A 22137-nucleotide genomic window follows, 5' to 3' on the forward strand; every position below is an offset into this window, starting at 1 on the left:
GATGCAGAAGATACTACCGTCCCAAGAGCCAGAGGCAGTCCCGACCAAAGACAACTCCTCCGAGAGCTGGCAACACTCTGCAGGACCCCAGAATCCTGCATTTTTGTCTGCCCATATTTTGGGGCCCCTGCCACCTGATAGTTGCCAAATCTAGTTCTCAGGACACAAAGTCAAGGCAAACAAGAAGGCAAAAGGCAACAGGGACTTCCCTGGTGACCCAATGGCTAAGGCTCTGCTTCCACTATAGGGGGCGGGGTTTCCTCCCTGGTCAGGGAACTAGAGCTCCCATGTTGCAGTTAAGACCCGAGGCAGCCAAATTTTTAAAAAAGGAAGGAAAGAAAGAATGAAAAGGCAATGATCTCGTCTCTGAGAGAGAAAAGATCAACAAAAAGTACCCAAAAGCAAGTTCACAATTCCCAATTCGAAATGTAATTCTTAATCCCCTACCCCCCCCCCCCCCCCCCAATCTGCATTTGGGAAGGAAGAGGCAACGTGAAATTTTACCTTCCTTTCTTAACCTAGCACCACAGAGACAGATCTGAAGAGCTGACTTTGGTAAGAATTCTCCCAGGATTCTGAGTGCAGGATCTGCCACGGCCACTAGGGTGTCCCGGAGGCTCTAACCCTGGTCATGAGAAACTGAGGAGGAGGAAAAAGAATTTTCGCTCTGCCCATTATGGCGAGTGCTTTGCGGAGGCCCTTCTCCTCCAGGGCATCCGGGAAACACAGAAGTTATCCAGGTGAAAAGTTCTTCGCTGCAGTCACGGTAATTCAAGGTTATTTTCCAATAAGGTTAACTTGCTTGCTCAGCCTTGAAGCAAAACTCAGTTTCGGTGAGGCCTCGAACTGGACGCGGTCCGGCTGAAGGTGGATGGGAACCCGGTCTGGTTTCCCAGTCGGACCCAGGCTGGCCCCGGACCCGGTCCAGCTTCCAAGTCGGAACCGGTTGGACTCCAGCTGGTTTCCGGCCCCAAAGCGAGAAAAAGAGCCCCTCAGGAAAAGTTCGAAAACTCACGACACGCGACAGGAAAGTTGCTGAGCTAGGGGGAGGGACTCACTCCCTACCTGCAAGAGAGCAGTGAGAACGAGGGGGTCTCAGGTACAGACACCCGCTCGCCTGTTGCTTCACGGGGTTCTCAGGAGTCTCCTCAGGTGCCCTCTGCTGAAGTCAGGGCCGTTAAAAGATCAGCTGAGGCACGTTAAAACTTCCGAGGGGTTTTTTTTTGAGCCAAAATCAATTGGAATCAGGCACTATTCCATCCAGCAGTTAGAAAGGAGCTCCGAAGATCCATGGACTTCTCTGGTGGCTCAATGGTACAGAATGTCTGGAATGTGGGAGACCTGGGTTCGATTCCTGGGGGAGAAGATCTCCTGAGAAGGGTATGGCAACCCACTCCAGCATTATTGTCTGGAGAATTCCATGGACTGAGGAACCTGGCAGGCTACAGTCCATGGAGTTGCAAAGAGTCAGGACACGACTTGGTGACTAAAACACCACCACCTAGGATCTATACAAAATGAGACTTATCTAAGCAGAAGAGCGCAGTACCGAGGACGTTATATTAAGCAGTAAAACTGTTGGGGTTGGTCACTGGAAGGTCACTTTCCTTTATGGGGTAGTAGGGGTCTGTCAGGTTGATTAGTGCCGACGGACCCTAGTTTGATAGGGGATTCCTGATTAACTGGGTTTAGACTCCATTTCTGGGAGAGCCAAAATTGTAAATAAGTTACCTTTTGGTTTGGTGATGTGAGGTTTAACATAAGTGACTCCATTTGGGATCTGTTGTCTTGTTTTTTTTCAAGGCTTAAATTTAAAAATAAGTTAACGTATTCTCTCACCTATTCAGCTCCCATTCTCGTGTCAACCTCTGTGTGAGCCAGGAGGGATTCAGAAACAAAAGCGCATCCCTTGACTATGGAAGCCTCTGGTTTAGAACCTGTGTCGCTGACAACCCACTGGCCTAGATTTGGGGTCCCTTTGAAATGCAGATGCAGCAGGGTAAGTCTTGATTTTTGCTTGTTTGTCACTATTTCCTGGTTTGCCTTTCATGGTGGTGAGGGTCTCAGCCCTGCCTCTGAATATCTGGTCCTCTCAGACAACTGTTACTTTCTACACACGGACTAATGAAGAGTGAGCACTTGCTTATGCTTACTATTTTCCCCCTCATTTAATATTCATAACCTCTGATGTGTAAAATCTTGATATTCCCTTCAGTGCAGAGTGACAGCACCTGCAGCTTAGTCCTTTTCCGAACTATCTCGTTGACTCAGAATTCCCACTTCTCCCAATCTCTGTCATAGTGCTCAGTTTTTTCTTCTTTCATAGCATTTAGCATTATTTGAAATGATCATCATTATTAATTTATTTATAGCTATTTTTTCCCCCTATGATGTAAGATGAGAAACCTAAGACTCAGTATGTCTAAGACAATTTTCCTGGAACCTGAGGAAGGGGCAAAGTGAGGAACCTAACCCAGACTTCTAGACTTCCTAGTTTGAGGTCTTTACCACACACTCATGTGTGTGTGCTAAGTTGCCTCAGCTGTGTCTGACTCTTTGCGACCCCATGGACTGTAGCCCATCAGGCTCCTCTGTCTGTGGGATTCTCTAGGCAAGAACACTGGAGTGGGTTGCCGTGCCCTCCTCCAGGGGATCTTCCTGACCCAGGGATTGAACCCATGTCTCTTAGTTTCGTGCACTGGCAGGCGGGTTCTTTTGCCACTCGCTCCACTTGGGAAGCCCACCACACACCCACACTGCCATAATTCCTGAATGGGGAAAACCCTCCTCATCCTATTCCTCCTCTGCAACTCCTCCTTAGTTACTCTTTGTAGTCTCTGGGATGTTTGTGGACAAGAAAGCCGACTCAACAAGAGAGAATGTGGAGAAGGATGCCTCTCTCCCATCTGTATCCTTGTTCACACTGTGACTTATGAATCAGGAAGTGGTGTCACAGGCAGGTATATATTCAGTTTAGTTCCCTCAGAAACACTGACAGGTGGTGCAAGCCAAAATCTGAATTATTTATCAATGACTGTAGGAAAATATTTACTCTGGGAACTCTTACCGTTTTATGCTTGATTCATTTATAGCCTACTATTTAGAGCTGCAGTTGACTTTGCTATCATTTATTCACTTGTGCATTGAGCCTGTAAGCCTTAATTCAGGAACTACTATGAGGATAAAACAGACTAGGTTATTTTCTTAAGCATTTAGGAGTCAAAGTAAATTTGATTGACTTACACGTGTATTTTAAGTATACCGCCCCCTCATTCAGGTCCCTCTTTTATAATTTAGAGGTGCTGGATGAATTCTGGAGCACACAACACTGACACAGAGGATGGCCTCTTGTCTCCCCCCGTATTCTGCTGCTGCTGCTAAGTTGCTTCAGTCGGGTCCGACTCTGTGTGACCCCATAGACTGCAGCCCACCAGGATTCCCCATCCCTGGGATTCTTCAGGCAAGAACACTGGAGTGGGTTGCCATTTCCTTCTCCAATGCATGAAAGTGAAGTCACCCAGTCATGTCTGACTCTTAGCGACCCCAGGGACTGTAGCCTACCAGGCACCTCCGTCCATGGGATTTTCCAGGCAAGAGTACTGGAGTGGGGTGCCATTGCCTTCTCTGCCCCCTGTATTCTAGGGTATGCATATGCCAGGACCTAATAGTCCCTGTCATGTGGTGCATGGTCAGTATATACTTGTTCACTGACTGCCCGAAAGGATATGATGATGCCATCTTTCTGCTTGGAGTCCTGTACGGGCCTCCTATTACAGTGCATACTGTGAAGTCCTGTCTTTGAGCTTCAAGCTCTACTCACCTTTCTAACCTCATTCATGCAGCCCCGTCCGCACTTGTCTTTTTACACGTACCTCTCCTATCCTAGGACTTTGGAATGATCTTTTTTCTGTCCTTCTTCAGGTCCCAAGTCAAAAGTTTCTTTCACAGAAAGGCCTTCCTTGACCTCCCTGTTTAAGCACATTCCCTTACCCTTTTCCACGTCAGCAACTTGTTTGTTACCTTTGTAGCATTTACTTCAGTTGTCAGTTTTCACTGTCATTTCTGGGCCTAAAGCCCTGTCATCTCAGGCCTGAACTGTTCTTGCCCTCCTACATTTTGTCCTCCACATTGCAACCAGAGTGAATTTTAAAAATAAGATAGTTGTCCTAGTTATAATCAGGGCTCTGTTGTATATAAGTATGTGTGATGATATGTGACGAAATGTCTCTGGGCCTCTGTTTCCTTATTTGTAAAATAGGAATAGTACAGTTGACCCTTGAAAAACATGGGTTTGAACTGTGAGGGTCCACTTACAGGCAGCTTTTTTTCAGTAAATACCTATTACAGTATACATGCAGCTAGTGAAGAATCTACCTGCAATGCAGGAGACCCCAGTCGACCCCTGGGTTGGGAAGATCCCCTGGAGAAGGGATAGGCCACCCACTCCAGTATTCTTGGGCTTCCCTGGTGGCTCAGACGATAAAGAATCTGCCTGTAATGCAGGAGACCTGGGTTCGATCTGTGGGTTGGAAGATCCCCTGGAGAAGGGGATGGCTACCCACTCCAGTATTCTTGCCTGGAGAATCCCATGGACAGAGGAGCCTGACAGGATACAGTCCATGGGGTTGCAAAGAGTTGGATACGACTGGGTGACTAACACAGTATAAATGACCCATGAGTGGTTGAATCTGCAGATGTGGAACCTTGGATATGCAGGGCTGACTGTAAAGTAACAGGGATTTTTCACTGTGTGGGGTGTCTGCCCCCCTAGCACTTGCATCTTCAAGGGTCAGCTGTAGTAGCGACTCTTTCATAGGCTTGTTAAATGATTAAATGAGTACATATTTGTAAGGCATTTAGAATAGTCCAAGTTCATAATCAGTGCTGTATTTTGGCTTTTAACATATAATAACTAAAACTACCATTACTTCTTATTACACTTTAAGTAAAATCCAGACTTCTTTACTTTGAGTCTCTAAGGTTCTGAATTATCTTGTTTTCTTGCTTCTCTCTTCAAACTGACCGCTTAAAACTGCTCTCTGCTCCCTGCTCCCTGTCCAGACACATCGGCCTTTTCTCCCAGTCTTCCGGTCTTAAAACCTGCTTTACTAAAGCCGAGAATGCGCTTCCTCCAGATCTTAGTGTAGTTCTCTCCTCACCAGACTCTTCTGAGAAACCTTTCCTGACCACCGTATCCCCCGCCCCTCCCTCTCTCATACTTTATTCCTGCATCCTTATTGTTCTTTCCTTAACTCTTGCCATAACCTGCAGTTATCTTATGTATTGACTTATTTTTTTCTAGTCTCCCACACTCTGGAGTTATCTCCATGATATCAAACTTTGTTTACCTGCTTACCTTTATATCCCCAGGTTATAAAAGACTGCCTGGCATCTAGTAGGTGGCTCCATAAATACTTGTTGAATAAATTGCAAAACAGTCTTACAAGTGCCCTTTATCATTGGTGGAATTATTGCCATTTCACTCTTTTTGGCTAATGTAAATATATGGTATTGTTTAATCTGCTTAAATCCACTGTAAGCACTTGGCTGGGATTAAGCAAATTCCAAATTTTACATGATTAGGGTACAAGGAATTGTTTTGACCTGTTATAGTTGCAGATTTCAGGGCTTCTTTTGTGTTTTCAGTGTCCTAAGTTATTTAACTAGGTCTGCAGTGTGATATTTTTCAGTCAATACCTTTTTTATTAAATCATTTTATAAAATATATTATATACAACATACAGCATAAAATATGTTATCTACAAAATATAACTGAGAGCCCTAAGAAAAGCATTAGAAATCTGACTGTGGATTTTCTGTGCATCTGAGACTGAGAATAGGAAATCTGCTTTGCCTTGATACCCTCCCTTGCCCCCCTCATTTCTGGGGTCTGACAGAAATCTAATCAAGCAAGGTTGGCTGGCCTGACAGGAGGAAGCACTGCAAAAAATCAAAGGAGTTCAGTCAGTCTTCTCATATGCTAAATAGAACAATCTGCCATTATTAAACTAAAGAGATTAAATAAAAGCAGGTGATTATTCAATGTGCAGATCATTCAAGATATAGGTGAATGTCAAAGAAAGAGAGAAATTCCATTTAGAATCCTTGGTGTCCCTCTCTAAGATATGCAAATGTAGCAAACCTATGAGTCCTTAAAGATAGAGCCTAACTTCAGCCCATCCCTCAGTTCTTTCTTGGCCCCATCTTGTCTTCAGCCACAGTTCCCTCAAAGAGAGAATGAAGCTCATCACTTGGTAGAACATGAAAGGTGGAAATCTGATGGTTTGTTTTTAGGTAGTGTCACAGTGTTCTTGTTTCAAAGTGTTCCCTCAGACTGGTCTCATTATGTTATCTTGGCATCAAAATGGCTGCATCAAAGCAGCTTCATCAACAGATCATACACTCAAAATAGAAAACAGGCACATTACCTCAACACAAGAGTGGTTGTTACACCATCTGCCTTTCTGAATATGCCTCACTGACATCCACACTAATTAAATGAAGTTGATTAGAACTCAGCAGTGACCTAATTCCATGTCTAGCACATCAAGAGCTGTTTGTTTATACCAGTTCTCAGAACAGGGTTACCAAACTGTAGAAGTAATTTAGGTGGCACTTTCTAAACAATGTAGATCAATTAAAAGTGGATTCACTGTGTAAGTGACTCATCATGGAACAGTGAGATCAAACCTATAATAATAACTTACATTTATAAAAGGAAGAAAATGTGACAAGTGTAAATATCTTAATTAAGTTTTAAAAATTCTTCAGGTGAATTAATTTAGTTAACTGTGAACTAAGTGCCTACTGTGTACCAGGAGTTGGGGGGGGTCAGCAGTGGACAAAATGAACCAAAAAGTTCCTTACCTTCAGAAGCTCTCATTTGTGAGAGAAGGTCAATAAAACGCTGAACATTAAATGTGTACTATGTCAGAGAGTGATAAGTATTATATAAAGAAGAATCACACAAGAAAGGGGAACAATTTCACTTCTGATCTGTCACCAAATTCTGATGGTTTTCCTTTCAAAATATACTGAGAATTCAACCACTTCTGCCATTTCCACTACTCAGCCCAACCACTAATATATCCAGGGCAGAATAATGCAGTGGATTCCAGATTGGCCATCCTGTTTTAATTTGGCCCTTTTCAATTCATTCTTTTTTTTTTTTTTTCTAGTTTATTCTTGATACAGCTCCCAGAGTCATCCTGCTAAAAAGAAGTTAGATAATTTCACTTGTCTGCTCTAAACTCTCCAATGGTCACTCAGAGTAAAGCTCGTGTCTTCATAGTAGCCTCAAGACTCTGTATTATCTAGCCTTTGTTTGCTCATCGTGTTCATCTCTTATTACTCTTCTCTCTGCTCCAGCCCTGCTGGCCTGCTTGTTCTTCCTTGAACACTGAGCATCTCCTGCCTCTGGGCCTTTGCTCTTGCCCTTCCTTTGCCTAGAAATCGTCTCTTTTATTTTTTTTTCCTTTGGGTGTCACCTGCTCTCAAATTACCTCTGGCATCTGCCTAGGACTTTGCTGATGGTTATTCCACAAAGCAGAATAAGCAAGCAGGGAGTGTGACCCCAATTACCACCTTTCACCTGTTTTGCTTCCCACACTATGCCTGTGCCACATTAAAAGGGTGATAGCAGAGGTTACATCTTGTCTTGTTCTGTTCATCCCTCTCGTCCAGTTACCCAACTACCTATTTTCTCATTTCACCCTTACCTTGTTCATTGGACCCATGCTCTTATCTTTCTGGATTATGCCCTTGGTCCATTGGCACTAGGACCCTGCCCGTCTGTCCTGGTGATGTACATTTGAACTGTGCCTTGGAGTTGCACCTTCCTTCTGACTCAGATCCAGGGAACATTCCTAGCTGAGGGCTGTCACCAAGCTTACCTATGCCTCCTCATAGCAAGCAGAATTTGGACATCATGGGCTTAAGAAGGCAACTTCCATCTTAATGTTAGTAATAAGTAGAAAAATGGAGTCCAATAAACTTTACCTTTGAGCTGATAATAGCCCTTAGGGTGGAGAGGAAGTTCTTTAGGCAACTCTATTGAAGAGGAGGGAATGTTACTTTTATTGGCTATTTAGATTATTAATCACACCATCAACTGGTTGGGTTATTAATAGGTGTGCTCTCTGCAGAGGTCTGTACTTTTCTTGTCTGTCTCTTGCTCCACATTGCAGCACTGATAAATTCTTTTATCTTTCATTCTTTTTGGTCCTTTCATGCTGCTGCTTGTCTTTTGGTGGTAAGATTAAAGATTCAGATATGGGCCTGGAGGGGAGATGAGAACATGATCCAATTAGCTTTCCAGAGTTTTCTGCTAATAGCAGAATATATATCCTTAAATATATATAAAATATTTAAATGAGACTATAGAGTCTATTATATGTGTATGTAATTATATACATATATTATATCAGTCAGTTCAGTTCAGTCGCTCAGTTGTGTCCGATTCTTTGTGACCCCATGAACCACAGCACGCCAGGCCTCCCTGTCCATCACCAACTCCCGGAGTCCACCCAAACCCATGTCCATTGAGTCGGTGACGCCATCCAACCATTTCATCCTTTGTCATCCCCTTTTCCTCCTGCCCTCAATCTTTCCCAGCATCAGGGTCCCTTCAAATGAGTCAGCTCTTTGCTTCAGGTGGCCAAAGTATTGGAGTTTCGGCTTCAACATCAGTCCTAACAATGAACACCCAGGACTGATCTCCTTTAGGATGGACTGGTTGGATCTCCTTGCAGTCCAAGGGACTCTCAAGAGTCTTCTCCAACACCACAGTTCAAAAGCATCAATTCTTTGGCGCTCAGCTTTCTTTATAGTCCAACTCTCACACCCATACATGACCACTGGAAAAACCATAGCCTTGACTATTTGTATGTAATTATAAATATGTATTATATATATGTATAGAAAAGAAAGATTGAGGACAAAAGGAGAAGGGGGATGAAAGAGCATGAGATGGTTGGATGGCATCACTGACTCAACGGACATGAGTTTTAGCAAACTCCAGGAGATGGTGAATGACAGGGAAGACGTGTGCTATAGTTCATGGGGTCGCAAAGAGTTGGATATGACTTAGTGACTGAATAACAACTATGTACATATATATATATACACACACACACACACAGGCTCTGGTTGGGGCAATTTAATTATCTCTGGTTTATCATAATTTATAGCATAACATCTCAACTCCTTTTTTTCCCCTTAACAGTCAGTATTCCAGTTATCCAGTGCTGTGTAAGGAGAAGGAAATGACAACCCACTCCAGTGTTCTTGCCTGGGGAATCCCAGGGACGCGGAGCCTGGTGGGCTGCCGTCTATGGGGTTGCACAGAGTCGGACACGACTGAAGAGACTTAGTAGCAGCAGCAGCAGTACTGTGTAAAAAACCTTCTAAAATCTTAGTGGCATAAAACTAAAACCATTTTTTTACATACATGAAATTTGTTGTTAGGAGTTTGCATAGCACACAATGGCAATAGCTTGCCTCTGCGACCCCAGCTGGGAAGAAGTGAGTGGCTAGGGATGACCGAATGGCTGAGGGCCAAGAATCTTCTGCAGGTTTCTCCCTCCACATTTGGTACCTGGACTGGAAGCGTTTGAAAGCTGGCCTCAGCTGGGACACTGTGAACTTGTGTTTCTACCTGTGCCCTTTCCATGTGGCTTGGTCTCCCAACACTGTGATACTCATTACACATTAAAATGAGCTGTCAAGTGATGATGAAAGTAACTTTCACAGATTTCATGTTCCAAAATCTCTTAGGCCCTTTACGCAAGAAATTGTTTCTCTTATTTCACAATTCCAGTAGAGCTGCACCTCATGTAACTTGGCCTATAGAAGATTATAAGACAGTCAAGGCTGATTTCTAGAGGCAGGTGAATGGATAGGGCCATGGCTGTCAGGTTTTATTTGTACTGGGATGCAGATTAATTTTCAGTCCTATAGAGGAGGTATGCAAATCATCATTGCAACTCAGAAAAAGCGACATTGGGGACCATTGAGTGTAAGAATCACTATATCAATGTGAGTCACTAGCCCTTTAAGACAACATAGTGTGGGGAGGAACTAATTTCATGTACTAGTTAAGGACAGGTTTTGTAACAAAGCATTCAGGCTCACATTCCTAGTTCTATCACTTAACAGATATGTAGCCTTGGTTCTATAAAATGTACTTACCAGATTATCTCATAGGTTTTTTTGGAGGAAAGCGGAGCTTGAGGTAGTGTCTTTAAAGCAGAGTGTGGATGGAAAAAGCTAATAAACAATGGTACCATGTCTGTGAGTCTCACTGATGACCCTGAATTATTAAGAGAAGGGCACAGTATAATGGGTGCTCAATTACTTGAAACTAGGAATATGCCATAAAGATTAAAATTGAAAGATCATAAAGTAAAAGAGCTGTACTAGACAATGTCCTGAAAGGAAAGAACCCATTCAATTTGGGTGATTTGAAGAGAGTTTTGCAGATATGTGAGCAGGGTGTAGGAGAACCACTGGGTACAGTGCAGTAGAGGACAGAATAGGAAAATATCACCACTCTGAGGTCTCAGGGGGAGGGCATGAGGTTACCGGGACCTAGACACAGTGAGGCTGTGAGAAGAGGGTTGTTAAAACCCTTGGTGGAAGGATGCTGTTCACCTCTGGGGACTCCTTTGGGACGGAGGTGGAAGAATAACATCCTGACCTCACTCTTCCTCTTAATCTGCTGAAAGCCGGTGGGCCAGGAAGGCAGTCTGCTCACAAGGCCCCTGCAGGTTGGCCTTCTGGGGCTGGGAACAGAGTGAACCAACAATAAATAGCCTTTTTTAATCTCCTAGACAAGGGAAAGATGAAGAGATCAACCATGTGCATTTTGTAAAACTTAGAACTTCAGCAAAGGAGATTAATGGAGCTTCCCTCTCTCCTTCCACCTGCTTTGATATTCTGTGGGTGAGGCACAGCGTGATTTAAGGTGCATTTAGCATTTAGCAGTGTTCCAGCAGGCAGTTTGATGCAGACAGTCTTGTTCCAACACTGCCATCCTCACTCAATGGGCCTATTAGGTGATGAGAAATATGTTAGAAGCTGTGGAGAAATTTAGGCCAAGGGTGAAGCTTAATCCTTATCTTGTAAGAGCTATAGTTAGGGAGAGAGAACAAACCCCTAATAGCACGCAACTCAAGATGATGTATGACTATACATGTGTGAAGAGTTTGAAGATGGCCATCACTGAGGACTTGGAAGGATGCTTGGTGGGGGACATGCAGGGGTACTGTACTTTGCAGGTGGTTGAGATAGAAAGGGGAGAAGGGCCTGGAAACCCACACCAGTATTCTTGCCTGGAGAATCCCATGGACAGAGGAGCCTGGTGGGCTACAGTCCACGGGGTCATAAAGAGTTGGACATGACTGAAGCGACTTAGCACACATGCATGAGATAGAAAGGAAAGGATTCTGTGTGATCAGAGTAAGCAAGGGAGTGATATTTGGGCTCCAGTAGAACCAGCCAGAACAAGCTTTACCCAGTAAGCAAGGTGAAACTACTCTGAGAGTTCATTGTTATTCAGTCTCTGAGTCGTGTACGACTCTTTGTGACCCCATGAACTATAGCCCTCTAGGCTCCTCTTTCCATGGAATTTTCCAGGCAAGAATACTGGAATGAGTTGCCATTTCCTTCTCCAGGGGATCTTCCTGACCCAGGGATCAAACCTGCGTCTCCTGCTTTGGCAGGCAGATTCTTTACTGCTGAGTCTTGCGGGAAGCCCAATCTGGGGATTAGAGGATCTCAAATCTGGTTTAGGGGAAAATTTAGAGTATTAAATCACTGGGGAATGAGATAGGTTTACTTTTTTTGCCTGTTGCCCTGATAAATCTGGAAGGAACATCATGGAAGAAAAAAGAACAATTCCTAATGTTGAATTTGATTAACATAGAGTCTTTAAATGTGACCAGGTGAATCCAGTAAATTTTGTCAACTTTTCTAACTGCTATATTGCAAGAAAGTGCTGACTTAGAATCCTGAAATAATGAGGTGGTTAGATTTACATGAATTACTCTGGTTGTAGGAGTTTAACTGATTCATACAACTTCCTGAGACTGAATAGTTAATCAGCTGACAACTAAAATAACTTTATAGATTTGTCTATGAAAAACACATTCCTGAATACCATAATGCTTATTTATTTATCACACTTTTGAGCTTCATGTATGTGAAATCACATAGTATATACTCTTATGTGTCTGTTTTCTTTCAGCAATGTGTTTTTGAGATTCATCCATGTTGATGTGTACTGTGGTTCATTAATTATCACTGCAGTACAATATGCCATAATCTTTTCTGTGTTGATGGGCACTTTAAAAAATTTTGTAACTATTATAAATACTGATGCCATAAACATTCTCATACATGTACATTTTGTTGGGTTTACATCTAGGAGTTTAACACTAGGTCATAGGATATTTATGTCCTGAACTTTACCAATAATGCTAAATTGTTTTCCACTTATATTAATTTATACTATCATCAGCAGTGTTTGACAGTTTTTTATTGGTCAGGATCCTCATAAACAATTGATATTATCGGATTTAAAAAACATTTAGACATTTCAGTGGCAGCTCAGTCATACTGTAGATTTAATTTACACTTCCAAGGATACATAATGAGGTAGATTTGTTTGCCTTTATTTAGTTTTATTCATTTGGATTTTCTCTTCTGTAAAGTGCCTAAGTCTTTTGTGCATTTTTAAAATTGGTTGTCTTTTTCTTATTGAATTGTAAAAGTTTTTGTTTTTGTTTTTTTTAATAATAGGAGTCCCACATTGATTGATCATAGGTATTACAGTTAGTGTTTCCTTCACTATGTGGCTTGCCTGTCACTCATTTAATGGTGTTTTTAGGTGAGCTGAAGTTCAGTTTTACTAATAACTGAAGTTAATTCAATTCAGTCTAATTTCCTAAGATTTTTGGTGGCTTTTCTCTTCTTTCTTTTTTTCCCTTTATTTAATAAATCATTTTCTAGCTCAAAGTCATGAAGCTATTCTATATTATCATCTAAATGCTGTATTATTTTGCCTTTTGCAGTAATGTCTATGATAGGTTTGAAACTGACTTTTTGTTTGGTGTGAAATGGCTTCCAGTTGTGTTTTTCCCATATCTTTGCCCAGTTGTCCAAGCACCATTTATAAAAAAGCATGGTCATCTGACTGCTCTGCAGCGCCGCTTTTGTCATGAAGTGTTTTTATGTGCGCAAGTCTATTTCTGTCCTCTCTGCGCCGTTTCATCAGCTGTTTTCAGTAATCTTTCACCAGAATCACAATCCTTTCATTATCTTAGTTTTATATTAAGTGTTGATACCCAGCAGAGAAAAACCCTCCCACCTTGTTCTTTCCTTTCGGAATGTCTAGAATATAGACAATTCTTAGACCTTGGCCTTTCTATATAAATCTCAGAATCAGTTTGTCAAATTACACACACACACACACACACACACACACACACTCACACACATGCACAACACACACGATCTATTGGTTCTTTGATTAAGATTATGTTGAGCCTATACATCATTTTGAGGAGAATTAAGTTTTTATAACATTTATTCTTCTAACGTCTGAATATGAGGGATATCCCTATTTCTTTAGGTCTTCTCTTATTTTGCTCAACAAAGTTTAAGGGATTTATATATCTTTTATTAGTTTTATTCCTTAGGTATTTAATATTTTTGTTGTTATTTTCAACCATATTTAAAGAATTGTTTAAAATAAATTTTTAGTGAAGTATGACACTCAAACAGAAAAATGCAGAGAACGCAGATATTGCAGCTGAATGAATTATCACTAAAACATACCCTGGCTATTACTACTTAAATAAAAAAACAGAATATTGCCATGACTCAGAAATCATCCTCATGCCCTTCCCAGTTATGATATCATCTCTCTTCACCGAATGTGTCCTTTAATCTGATTTCTAACACTACAGATAAGTTTGCATCTTTGTTTTTTATATAATTTTTTAATTTGGCTTTGACTCAGCAATATATATAGATATATAATTTATTTTTGATTGAAGGATAATTCTTTACAATTTTGTGTTGATTGTTGTTTTGATTGTTGTGTTGATTGTTGTTTTGATTGAAGGATAATTCTTTACAATATTGTGTTGGTTTCTGCCATACACCAATAAGAATCACCCATAAGTATACATATTCCCCTCCCTCTTGCATCTCCCTCCCATCTCCTACCTCCTCTCACCCCTCAACAATATATTTTTGATACTCATCCATGTTCTTGCACGTAGCAATAGCTTATTCACTTTCATTGTAGTTCTGATTTACCCTACCTAATGACTAGTTGGTTAACAACTCTTCATTATAATGGATTTTGAAAATTTATTCCACTTTTTTGAAATGACTTCTTTTTATTCAGTAAAATGACTTTTTCAACCCTAAAGCATACTAAATGAATATGCTGTAGGAAGTGATATGTGACATTTGATTTATGTCACATGGGACAGATTCTAAATTTCTATCATATTTGCATGAAACCACAATGTGTTTGTCTTGAATGGACATGAAGGGAAGGCAGACGTGATATCTCCCATGACTCTTAGACTGCTGTGTTTCTATTGCTTCCAGGAAATCTCATTTTAGCCTTTATTTTGTTCTCTATTTTGTTTTACTATGCTTAACGTATGTTACTTTGTTTAGTTATAAGAGCAGTTTGAGTGCAAAAGCCATAACCACCAAAATGTTGAAAGGTTGCTATAAAAAATGATTCACAATACCATGTTATAGGGCTTCCCTGGTGACTCAGATGGTAAAGAATCTGCCTGCAATGCCGGAGACCTGGGTTCGATCCCTGATCAGGAAGATCTCCTGGAGAAGGGTATCGCTACCCACTCCAGTATTCTTGCCTGGAAAATTCCATGGACAGAGGAGGCTGGCGGGCTACAGTCTGTGGAGTCGCAAAGAATCGGATACAACTGATCAACTAACACACACACACCATGATATCACTTATAAGTGGAATCTAAAATGTGTGTTCTTAGTTGCTCAGTCATGTCTGATTCTTTGTGATCCCATGGATGGTAGCCAACCAGGCTCCTCTGACCATGGGGTTTCTCCAGCAAGAATACTGGATGGATTGCCATGCCTTCCTCCAGGGGATCTTCCCAACCCAGGGATTGAACCCAGGTCTCCCACACTACAGGCAGATTCTTTACTATCTGAGCCACCGGGGAAGCTCAGAGTCTAAAATATAACACAGATAAACTTATTTACACAACAGAAACAGAATCCAGACATAGAAAACCAATTGCGTGGTTACTAAAGCGGGAAAGGGAGAGGGGAGGGATAAATTAGGAGTTTGGGATTAGCAGATGCAAACTGCTATATATAAAATAAACAACAAGGTTCTACTATATAGCACAGGGAATTATATTCAATATCTATATTCAATAAGATATTCAATCTTATAATAAACCAAATGGAAAAGAATATGAAAAATAATATATACATGTGTATACATACAAATATATTTGAGAATCACTTTGCTGTACGCCAGAAACTAACACAATATTGTAAACCAACTATCCTTCAATAAGTAAATAAACAAATACATAAATAGTGGTGCAGAAGAATAAAAAAGAAAGAGTAAAATAAATCTTATATCACATTATATTTTATGTGCAGACTACTTTTTAACTATGTTTTTTCACTTATACAAACTTGTTTTCTTTGGATACATATTCTATCTGTGAATATTATTTGGGCCTATATGATTGGAATAAAATGCGTTAGTTTTTTTCCATTAACACTAATGGAAATATTTTTTATTGACTGTTCTTGCTTTAGTAGCTGTGGTATTGTGATTTATAACAAGAAATATAATTTGGCCTTCTTTCACTGCTCCTGGCACATACATAGCTCTTAAAACTGTGGGAACTTCCTAAACTGAGAGTCATAAAGGTATTTTTTGTAATGTTAATGATGTGATTTTTGGATCTCACCTAAGGATGAGGCCTGGTTGTCAGGAGAACCAACCATGTGATTGGAGAATTGGAATGTTCCAACCCATTGAGAGGGGATAAGGGCCAGAGGTTGAATAGATTGCCAGTGGTCAATGATTTAATCACTCGTGCCTGTGTAATGAAGTCTCCATCAGTCAGTTCAGTTCAGTTGCTCAGTCGTGTCCGACTCCTTGTGACCCCATGGATTGCAGCACGCCAGGCCTCCCTGTCCATCACCAATTCCCGGAGTTTACCCAAACCCATGTCCATTGAGTCGATGATGCCATCCAACCATCTCATCCTCTGTCATCCCCTTCTCCTCCTACCTTCAGTCTTTCCCAGCATCAGGGTCTTTTCAAATGAGTCAGTTTTTTGCATCAGGTGGCCAAAGTATTGGAGTTTCAGCTTCAACAACAGTCCTTCCATTGAACACCCAGGACTGATCTCCTTTAGGATGGACTGGTTGAATCTCCTTGCAGTCCAAGGGACTCTCAAGAGTCTTCTCCAACACCACAGTTCAAAAGCATCAATTCTTTGGCACTCAGCTTTCTTTATAGTTCAACTGTCACATCCATACATGACTACTGGAAAACCATAGCCTTGACTAGACAGACCTTTGTTGGCAAAGTAACGTCTTTGCTTTTCAGTATGCTGTCTAGGTTGGTCATAACTTTCCTTCCAAGGAGTCTTTTAATTTCATGGCTGCACTCACTATCTGCAGTGATTTTGGAGCCCCCCAAAATAAAGTCAGCCACTGTTTCCACTGTTTCTCCATCTATTTGCCGTGAAGTGATGGGACTGGATGCCATGATCTTAGTTTTCTGAATGTTGAGCTTTAAGCCAGCTTTTTCACTCTCCTCTTTCACTTTCTTCATGAGACTCTTTAGTTCTTCTTTGCTTTCTGCCATAAGGGTGGTGTCATCTGCATATCTGAGGTTTTTGCTATTTCTCCCGGCAATCTTGATTCCAGCTTGTGCTTCCTCCAGCCCAGCATTTCTCATGATATACTCTGCATATAAATTAAATAAGCAGGGTGACAATATACAGCCTTGATGTACTCCTTTTCCTATTTGGAACTGGTCTGTTGTTCCATGTCCAGTTCTAACTGTTGCTGCCTGACCTGCATACAGATTTCTCAAGAGGCAGGTCAGGTGATCTGGTATTCCCATCTCTTTCAGAATTTTCCGTAGTTTATTTAATCCACACAGTCAAAGGCTTTGGCATAGTCAATAAAGCAGATGTTTTTCTGGAACTCTCTTGCTTTTTGGATGATCCAGAGGATGTTGGCAATTTGATCTCTGGTTCTTCTGCCTTTTCTAAAACCAGCTTGAACATCTGGAAGTTCACAGTTCACATATTGCTGAAGCCTAGCTTGAATTTTGAGCATTACTTTACTAGCATGTGAGATGAGTGCAATTGTGCGATAGTTTGAGCATTCTTTGGGGTTGGAATGAAAACTGACCTTTTCCAGTCCTGTGGCCACTGCTGAGTTTTCCAAATTTGCTGGCATATTGAGTGTAGCACTTTCACAGCAACATCTTGTAGGATTTGAAATAGCTCACTGGAATTCCATCACCTCCACTAGCTTTGTTCATAGTGATGCTTCCTAAAGCCCACTTCACTTCACATTCCAGGATGTCTGGCTCTAAGTCAGTGACCATACCATCATGATTATCTGCGTCATGAAGATCTTTTTTGTATATTCTTCTAAGTATTCTTGCCACCTTTTCTTAATATCTTCTGCTTCTGTTAGGTCCAAACCATTTCTGTCCTTTATTGAGTGTATCTTTGCATGAAAAGTTCCCTTGGTATCTCTAATTTTCTTGATGATATCTCTAGTCTTTCCCATTCTATTGTTTTCCTCTATTTCTTTGCACTGATCACTGAGGAAGGCTTTTTAAAAAATCTCTCCTTGCTATTCTTTTGAACTGTGCATTCAAATGGGTATATCTTTCCTTTTCTCCTATGCTTTTCTCTTCTCTTCTTTTCACAGCTATTTGTAAGACCTTCTCAGACAGCCATTCTGCTTTTTTGCATTTCTTTTTCTTGGAGATGCTCTTAATCCCTCTCTCCTGTACAATGTCACGAACCTCCGCCCACAGTTCATCAGGCACTCTGTCTATCAGAGCTAGTCCCTTAAATCTTTTTCTCACTGCCACTGTATAGTTGTAAGGGATTTGACTTAGGTCATACCTGAAAGGTCTAGTGGTTTTCCCTACTTTCTTCTATTTAAGTCTGAATTTGGTAATAAGGATTTCATGATCTGAGCCACAGTCAGCTCCCAGTCTTGTTTCTGCTGACTGTATAGAGCTTCTCCATCTTTGGCTGCAAAGAATGTAATCAATCTGATTTCGGTATTGACCATCTGGTGATGTCCATGTGTAGAGTCTTCTCTTGTGTTGTTGGAAGAGGGTGTTTGCTATGACTAGTGCGTTCCCTTGGGAAAACTCTATCAGCCTTTTCCCTGCTTCATTCCGTACTCCAAGGCCAAATTTGCCTGTTACTCCAGGTGTTTCTTGACTACCTAATTTTGCATTCCAGTCCCCTATAATGTAAAGGACATCTTTTTTGGGTGTTAGTTCTAAAGGTGTTGTAGGTCTTCATAGAACCATTCAACTTCAGCTTCTTCAGCGTTACTGGTCAGGGATAGACTTGGATTACTGTGATATTGAATGGTTTGCTTTGGAAACGAACAGAGATCATTCTGTTGTTTTTGAGATTGCATCCAAGTACTGCATTTTGGCCTCTTTTGTTAACTGTGATGGCTACTCCATTTCTTCTAAGGGATTCTTGCCCACAGTAGTAGATATAATGGTCTCCTGAGTTAAATTCACCCATTCCAGTCCATTTTAGTTTGCTGATTCCTAAAATGTCACCCTTCACGCTTGCCATCTCCTGTTTGACCACTTCCGATTTGCCTTGATTCATGGACCTAACATTCCAGGTTCCTATGCAATATTGCTCTTTCTCCATAAAAACCCCAAAAGTACAGGATTGGGAGAGTTTCTGGGTTGGTGAACATGTGGAGACTGGGCAAGAGTAGCACTCTGAGAGGGTATGGAAGCACTGTACCGTTTTCCCCCACTTTGTTGTATGCAGTTTTTCCATTTGACTATTTTTGAGTTATATCCTTTGATAATAAACTATTAATCTAGTAAATAAAATGTTTCTCTGAGTTCTGCCAGCCACTCTAATAAGTAACTGAACCTAAGGAAGGCATTTTTGAAAACTTCCTTCAATCTATAGCTAGTCAGAAGCACAGGTGATGATGGAAGCCAGGGAGTGGTGCAGTCTCGTGGGACTGAGTCCTTAACCTGTGGGACATGGTGCTGTCCCCGGGTTAGTAGTGTCAGAATTGCTTGGTGATGTGGGAAAACCCCCTCCACACACTGGAATTAGTGATGAGTCAGTAGTGGCAGTGTTTGCAGGACTGAATTAAAATCATTCAACAAAGGATAGGTATATTTCATTGCATAACTATACCATTTGTCCATTCTATTGTTGATGGATTTTTTTTTTTACTATTTTCCTATTCCAGGCAATTAAGATTGTTTCTATAAATATCCTATACAAGTTTTTTTGGTATCCATGTGCTCAGATTTCTGTTGGATATACACTTAGGAGTGGTTTTTCTGGGTCATATGTATATGTGCAACTTTAGTAGATAATGTCAAAGAGTTTTCAAAACTGCTCTGTCAGATCACATTTCTACAGCCAATGTATAAAAGTTATGGTTGCTCTCATTTTTGTAAGCACTTGGTATTGTCAGTTTTTTAGTCTTTTGAATATTGTGCATTCTGTTGGGTGTGTAGTGACACGCCATTGTGGTTTTAACTTGTATTTCTCTGATCATTAAAAAGTTGAGCATATATTCATAGGTTTACTGGCCATTTGGGTATTCTCCTGTTAGGTGTCTTTTCAAGTCATCTGTCCATCTGATAGGTATATTGACTTATAGGCATTCCTTATGCTTCTGGATACCAGCCCTTTGTCTGTTACTGGTGTTTCAAGTATGTGTCTTGCCTTTTCACTGTTAGTGATGTCTTTTGGTAAGCAGAAATAGTTAATTTTATTGAAGTCCAGCGTATCAATCTTCCCTTTATGGTTAGTGTTGTTAAATAAATCTTCACCTACCTCAAGGTCACAAAGTTGTTTTCCTATGTTATCTTTGAGATGCTTGATGGTTTCACCTTTCACATTTAGATCTACAATCCACCTGAAATTGATTTTTTTGGTATGATGTGAAGTGAGGGTCAAGTTTCATTGTTTTTCATATGGATATCCAATTGACTCAGCACCATCTTTTGAAAATATGACCGTTTCCTACTGCCTTACAGTGCCACAATTGTCATAAATCTAGTGATCATATATGTATGTTTTTTTTTTCCTGGACTCTCTACCCTTCCATTGAGCTATGTGTCTATTATTGTATCTGTAGCACACTGGCTTAATTCCTAGAGCTTTCTAATAAGCCCTGATAATTGGTGGAGTAAATCCTCCAGTTTTGTATTCTTTGTGCTTATCTTATTTGTTTTTGGTCTGTTGCATCTTATAAAAACTTGAGTGTCAGTCATCACAAATGCACACTGCTATAATTTTGTTTGGAGTTGCATTGAAAATAGATATGGTACACCCTTTTATTAGATTCTTAACTTCTTTCAATAATATTTTTTTCTGTGTAGAAGTCTTATGTGTCTTTTAAAACAATTGTTTCTAAGTGTTTGACTTGTAGATCCTATTGTAGATGACATTGTTTCAAAAACTTCATTTTGCAGTGTTTCACATTAGCACGGAGAAATACAGTTGATTTTGGTCTGATAACCAATGACATTATTAATTTCACTTATTAATTCTAATAACTTATTTGCAGATTCTTAATTCTCTACATTCTCAATTATGTTGTCTGTGAATGATGACATTTTTATTTCTTTGGGATTCCCCTATTTCCTAAGGGTGGAGACATGTGAGACCCCAGGTAAAGCAGAGTGTGGTTTGCCCAGTTCCCTAACCTTCACGGGCCTTGGGCTCTCCCCGTTGCCTGCCTGGCCCTCTGACTGTGCGGACTGCTGCTCGTTGTGCAACTCAGCATCTCAGTTGTCCCTTCCAGGCTGACACATGTTAACGGAAAAAGCAGCCGGCCAACTCTCCATCTCTCCCCTTTGGCCCGGTAGTTCTCACTCTCTTGTTAGCTCTTTGGCGCTTTTAAGAAGCTGTTTTAAAATTATTTCATCCAGCATTTTCCAATTTGTCTTCAGTGAAAAGATTGGTATTGATTACCAAGTCTGCTATTATCAAAAGCAAAGGTTAATTACATGTTTTTTTCCCAAGTCAGCCTTGAGAGAAAGGGTACTGAGCCTGAGGACTAAATTCTGATGTCTGTTTGGCAGAAAAGTGATGAGTCATGAGTGAAGAGAGCTGACAGAGCCAGGTCAGAATGACCTGCTGGCTTTGGCTGTACGCTGGGGTTGCAATGAGCATGGATAAAGCCAAAAGTGTAGAACTCTGTGTAATGGGATGGGAGTGAAGAGTACGTCTGGGTGCACATGGAAACTTCTTTCTTATCTATGCTAAACACAGTGATTGAAGTTTACCCAAAGCTATTTCTCTCTCAAGCATCCATTTTCGTTTTTAATTCCAAAGACTATAATAGCATACGGGAATCAATTCACAGAAGTAAAATTGAGTTCTAAATTGTATAGTTCAGACAAGTAGGTATGTAGGTACAATAGAGAAGGCCTTTTATGTGTTCAGGAACCAGGGATACCATTTGTTAAGTAGGTTTATTTTAGATATTTGCCAAGTCAGATCCACAAATTGTTGGTACACAGAAATAATTCTGTTTTATAGAAACCTGATTGAAATGGTATTCATTATAGAAGATCTTAACTGTAGTAGATCTGGGCTGGGATCTTCTTGTGTAACAGGCATTCCTGTGAGATTCCACCTGAAAACTGATATAAAACTTTGTATTAAGTAGCTTATCTTAGCCATCATCAAAAGTCCACAAACAGTAAGTGCTGGAGAGAGTAGAGAGAAAAGGGAAAGCACTATTTACAATAGCCAGGACGTGTAAGCAGCTTAAATGTCCGATGATGAATGAATAAAGAAGACGTGGTATATAATGAAATACTACTCAGCCATA

General features: G+C 40.8%; 1 protein-coding gene across 4 annotated transcripts in view; it reads left to right on the forward strand.

Annotated features, from left to right (window-relative positions):
• Nucleotides 1-650: 650 nt before the first annotated feature.
• Nucleotides 651-22137, forward strand: part of NXPH1 (neurexophilin 1) — a 465780-nt gene continuing 444293 nt past the window's right edge. Inside the window, exons 1-2 of one of the 4 annotated variants that reach the window (XM_043872631.1) lie at nucleotides 651-766; nucleotides 1848-1999. In XM_043872631.1, the coding sequence (XP_043728566.1) occupies nucleotides 1916-1999 (84 nt within the window). In that variant the 5' untranslated portion in view covers nucleotides 651-766; nucleotides 1848-1915. Of the gene's footprint in view, nucleotides 767-884; nucleotides 1100-1847; nucleotides 2000-22137 lie in introns of those variants that run through there. The other 3 variants (XM_043872630.1, XM_043872632.1, XM_043872635.1) reach the window with 3 other exon arrangements.

This window comes from Cervus elaphus, chromosome 18 (genome assembly GCF_910594005.1).
Source record: "Cervus elaphus chromosome 18, mCerEla1.1, whole genome shotgun sequence".
NCBI classification, from domain to species: Eukaryota; Metazoa; Chordata; class Mammalia; order Artiodactyla; family Cervidae; genus Cervus; species Cervus elaphus.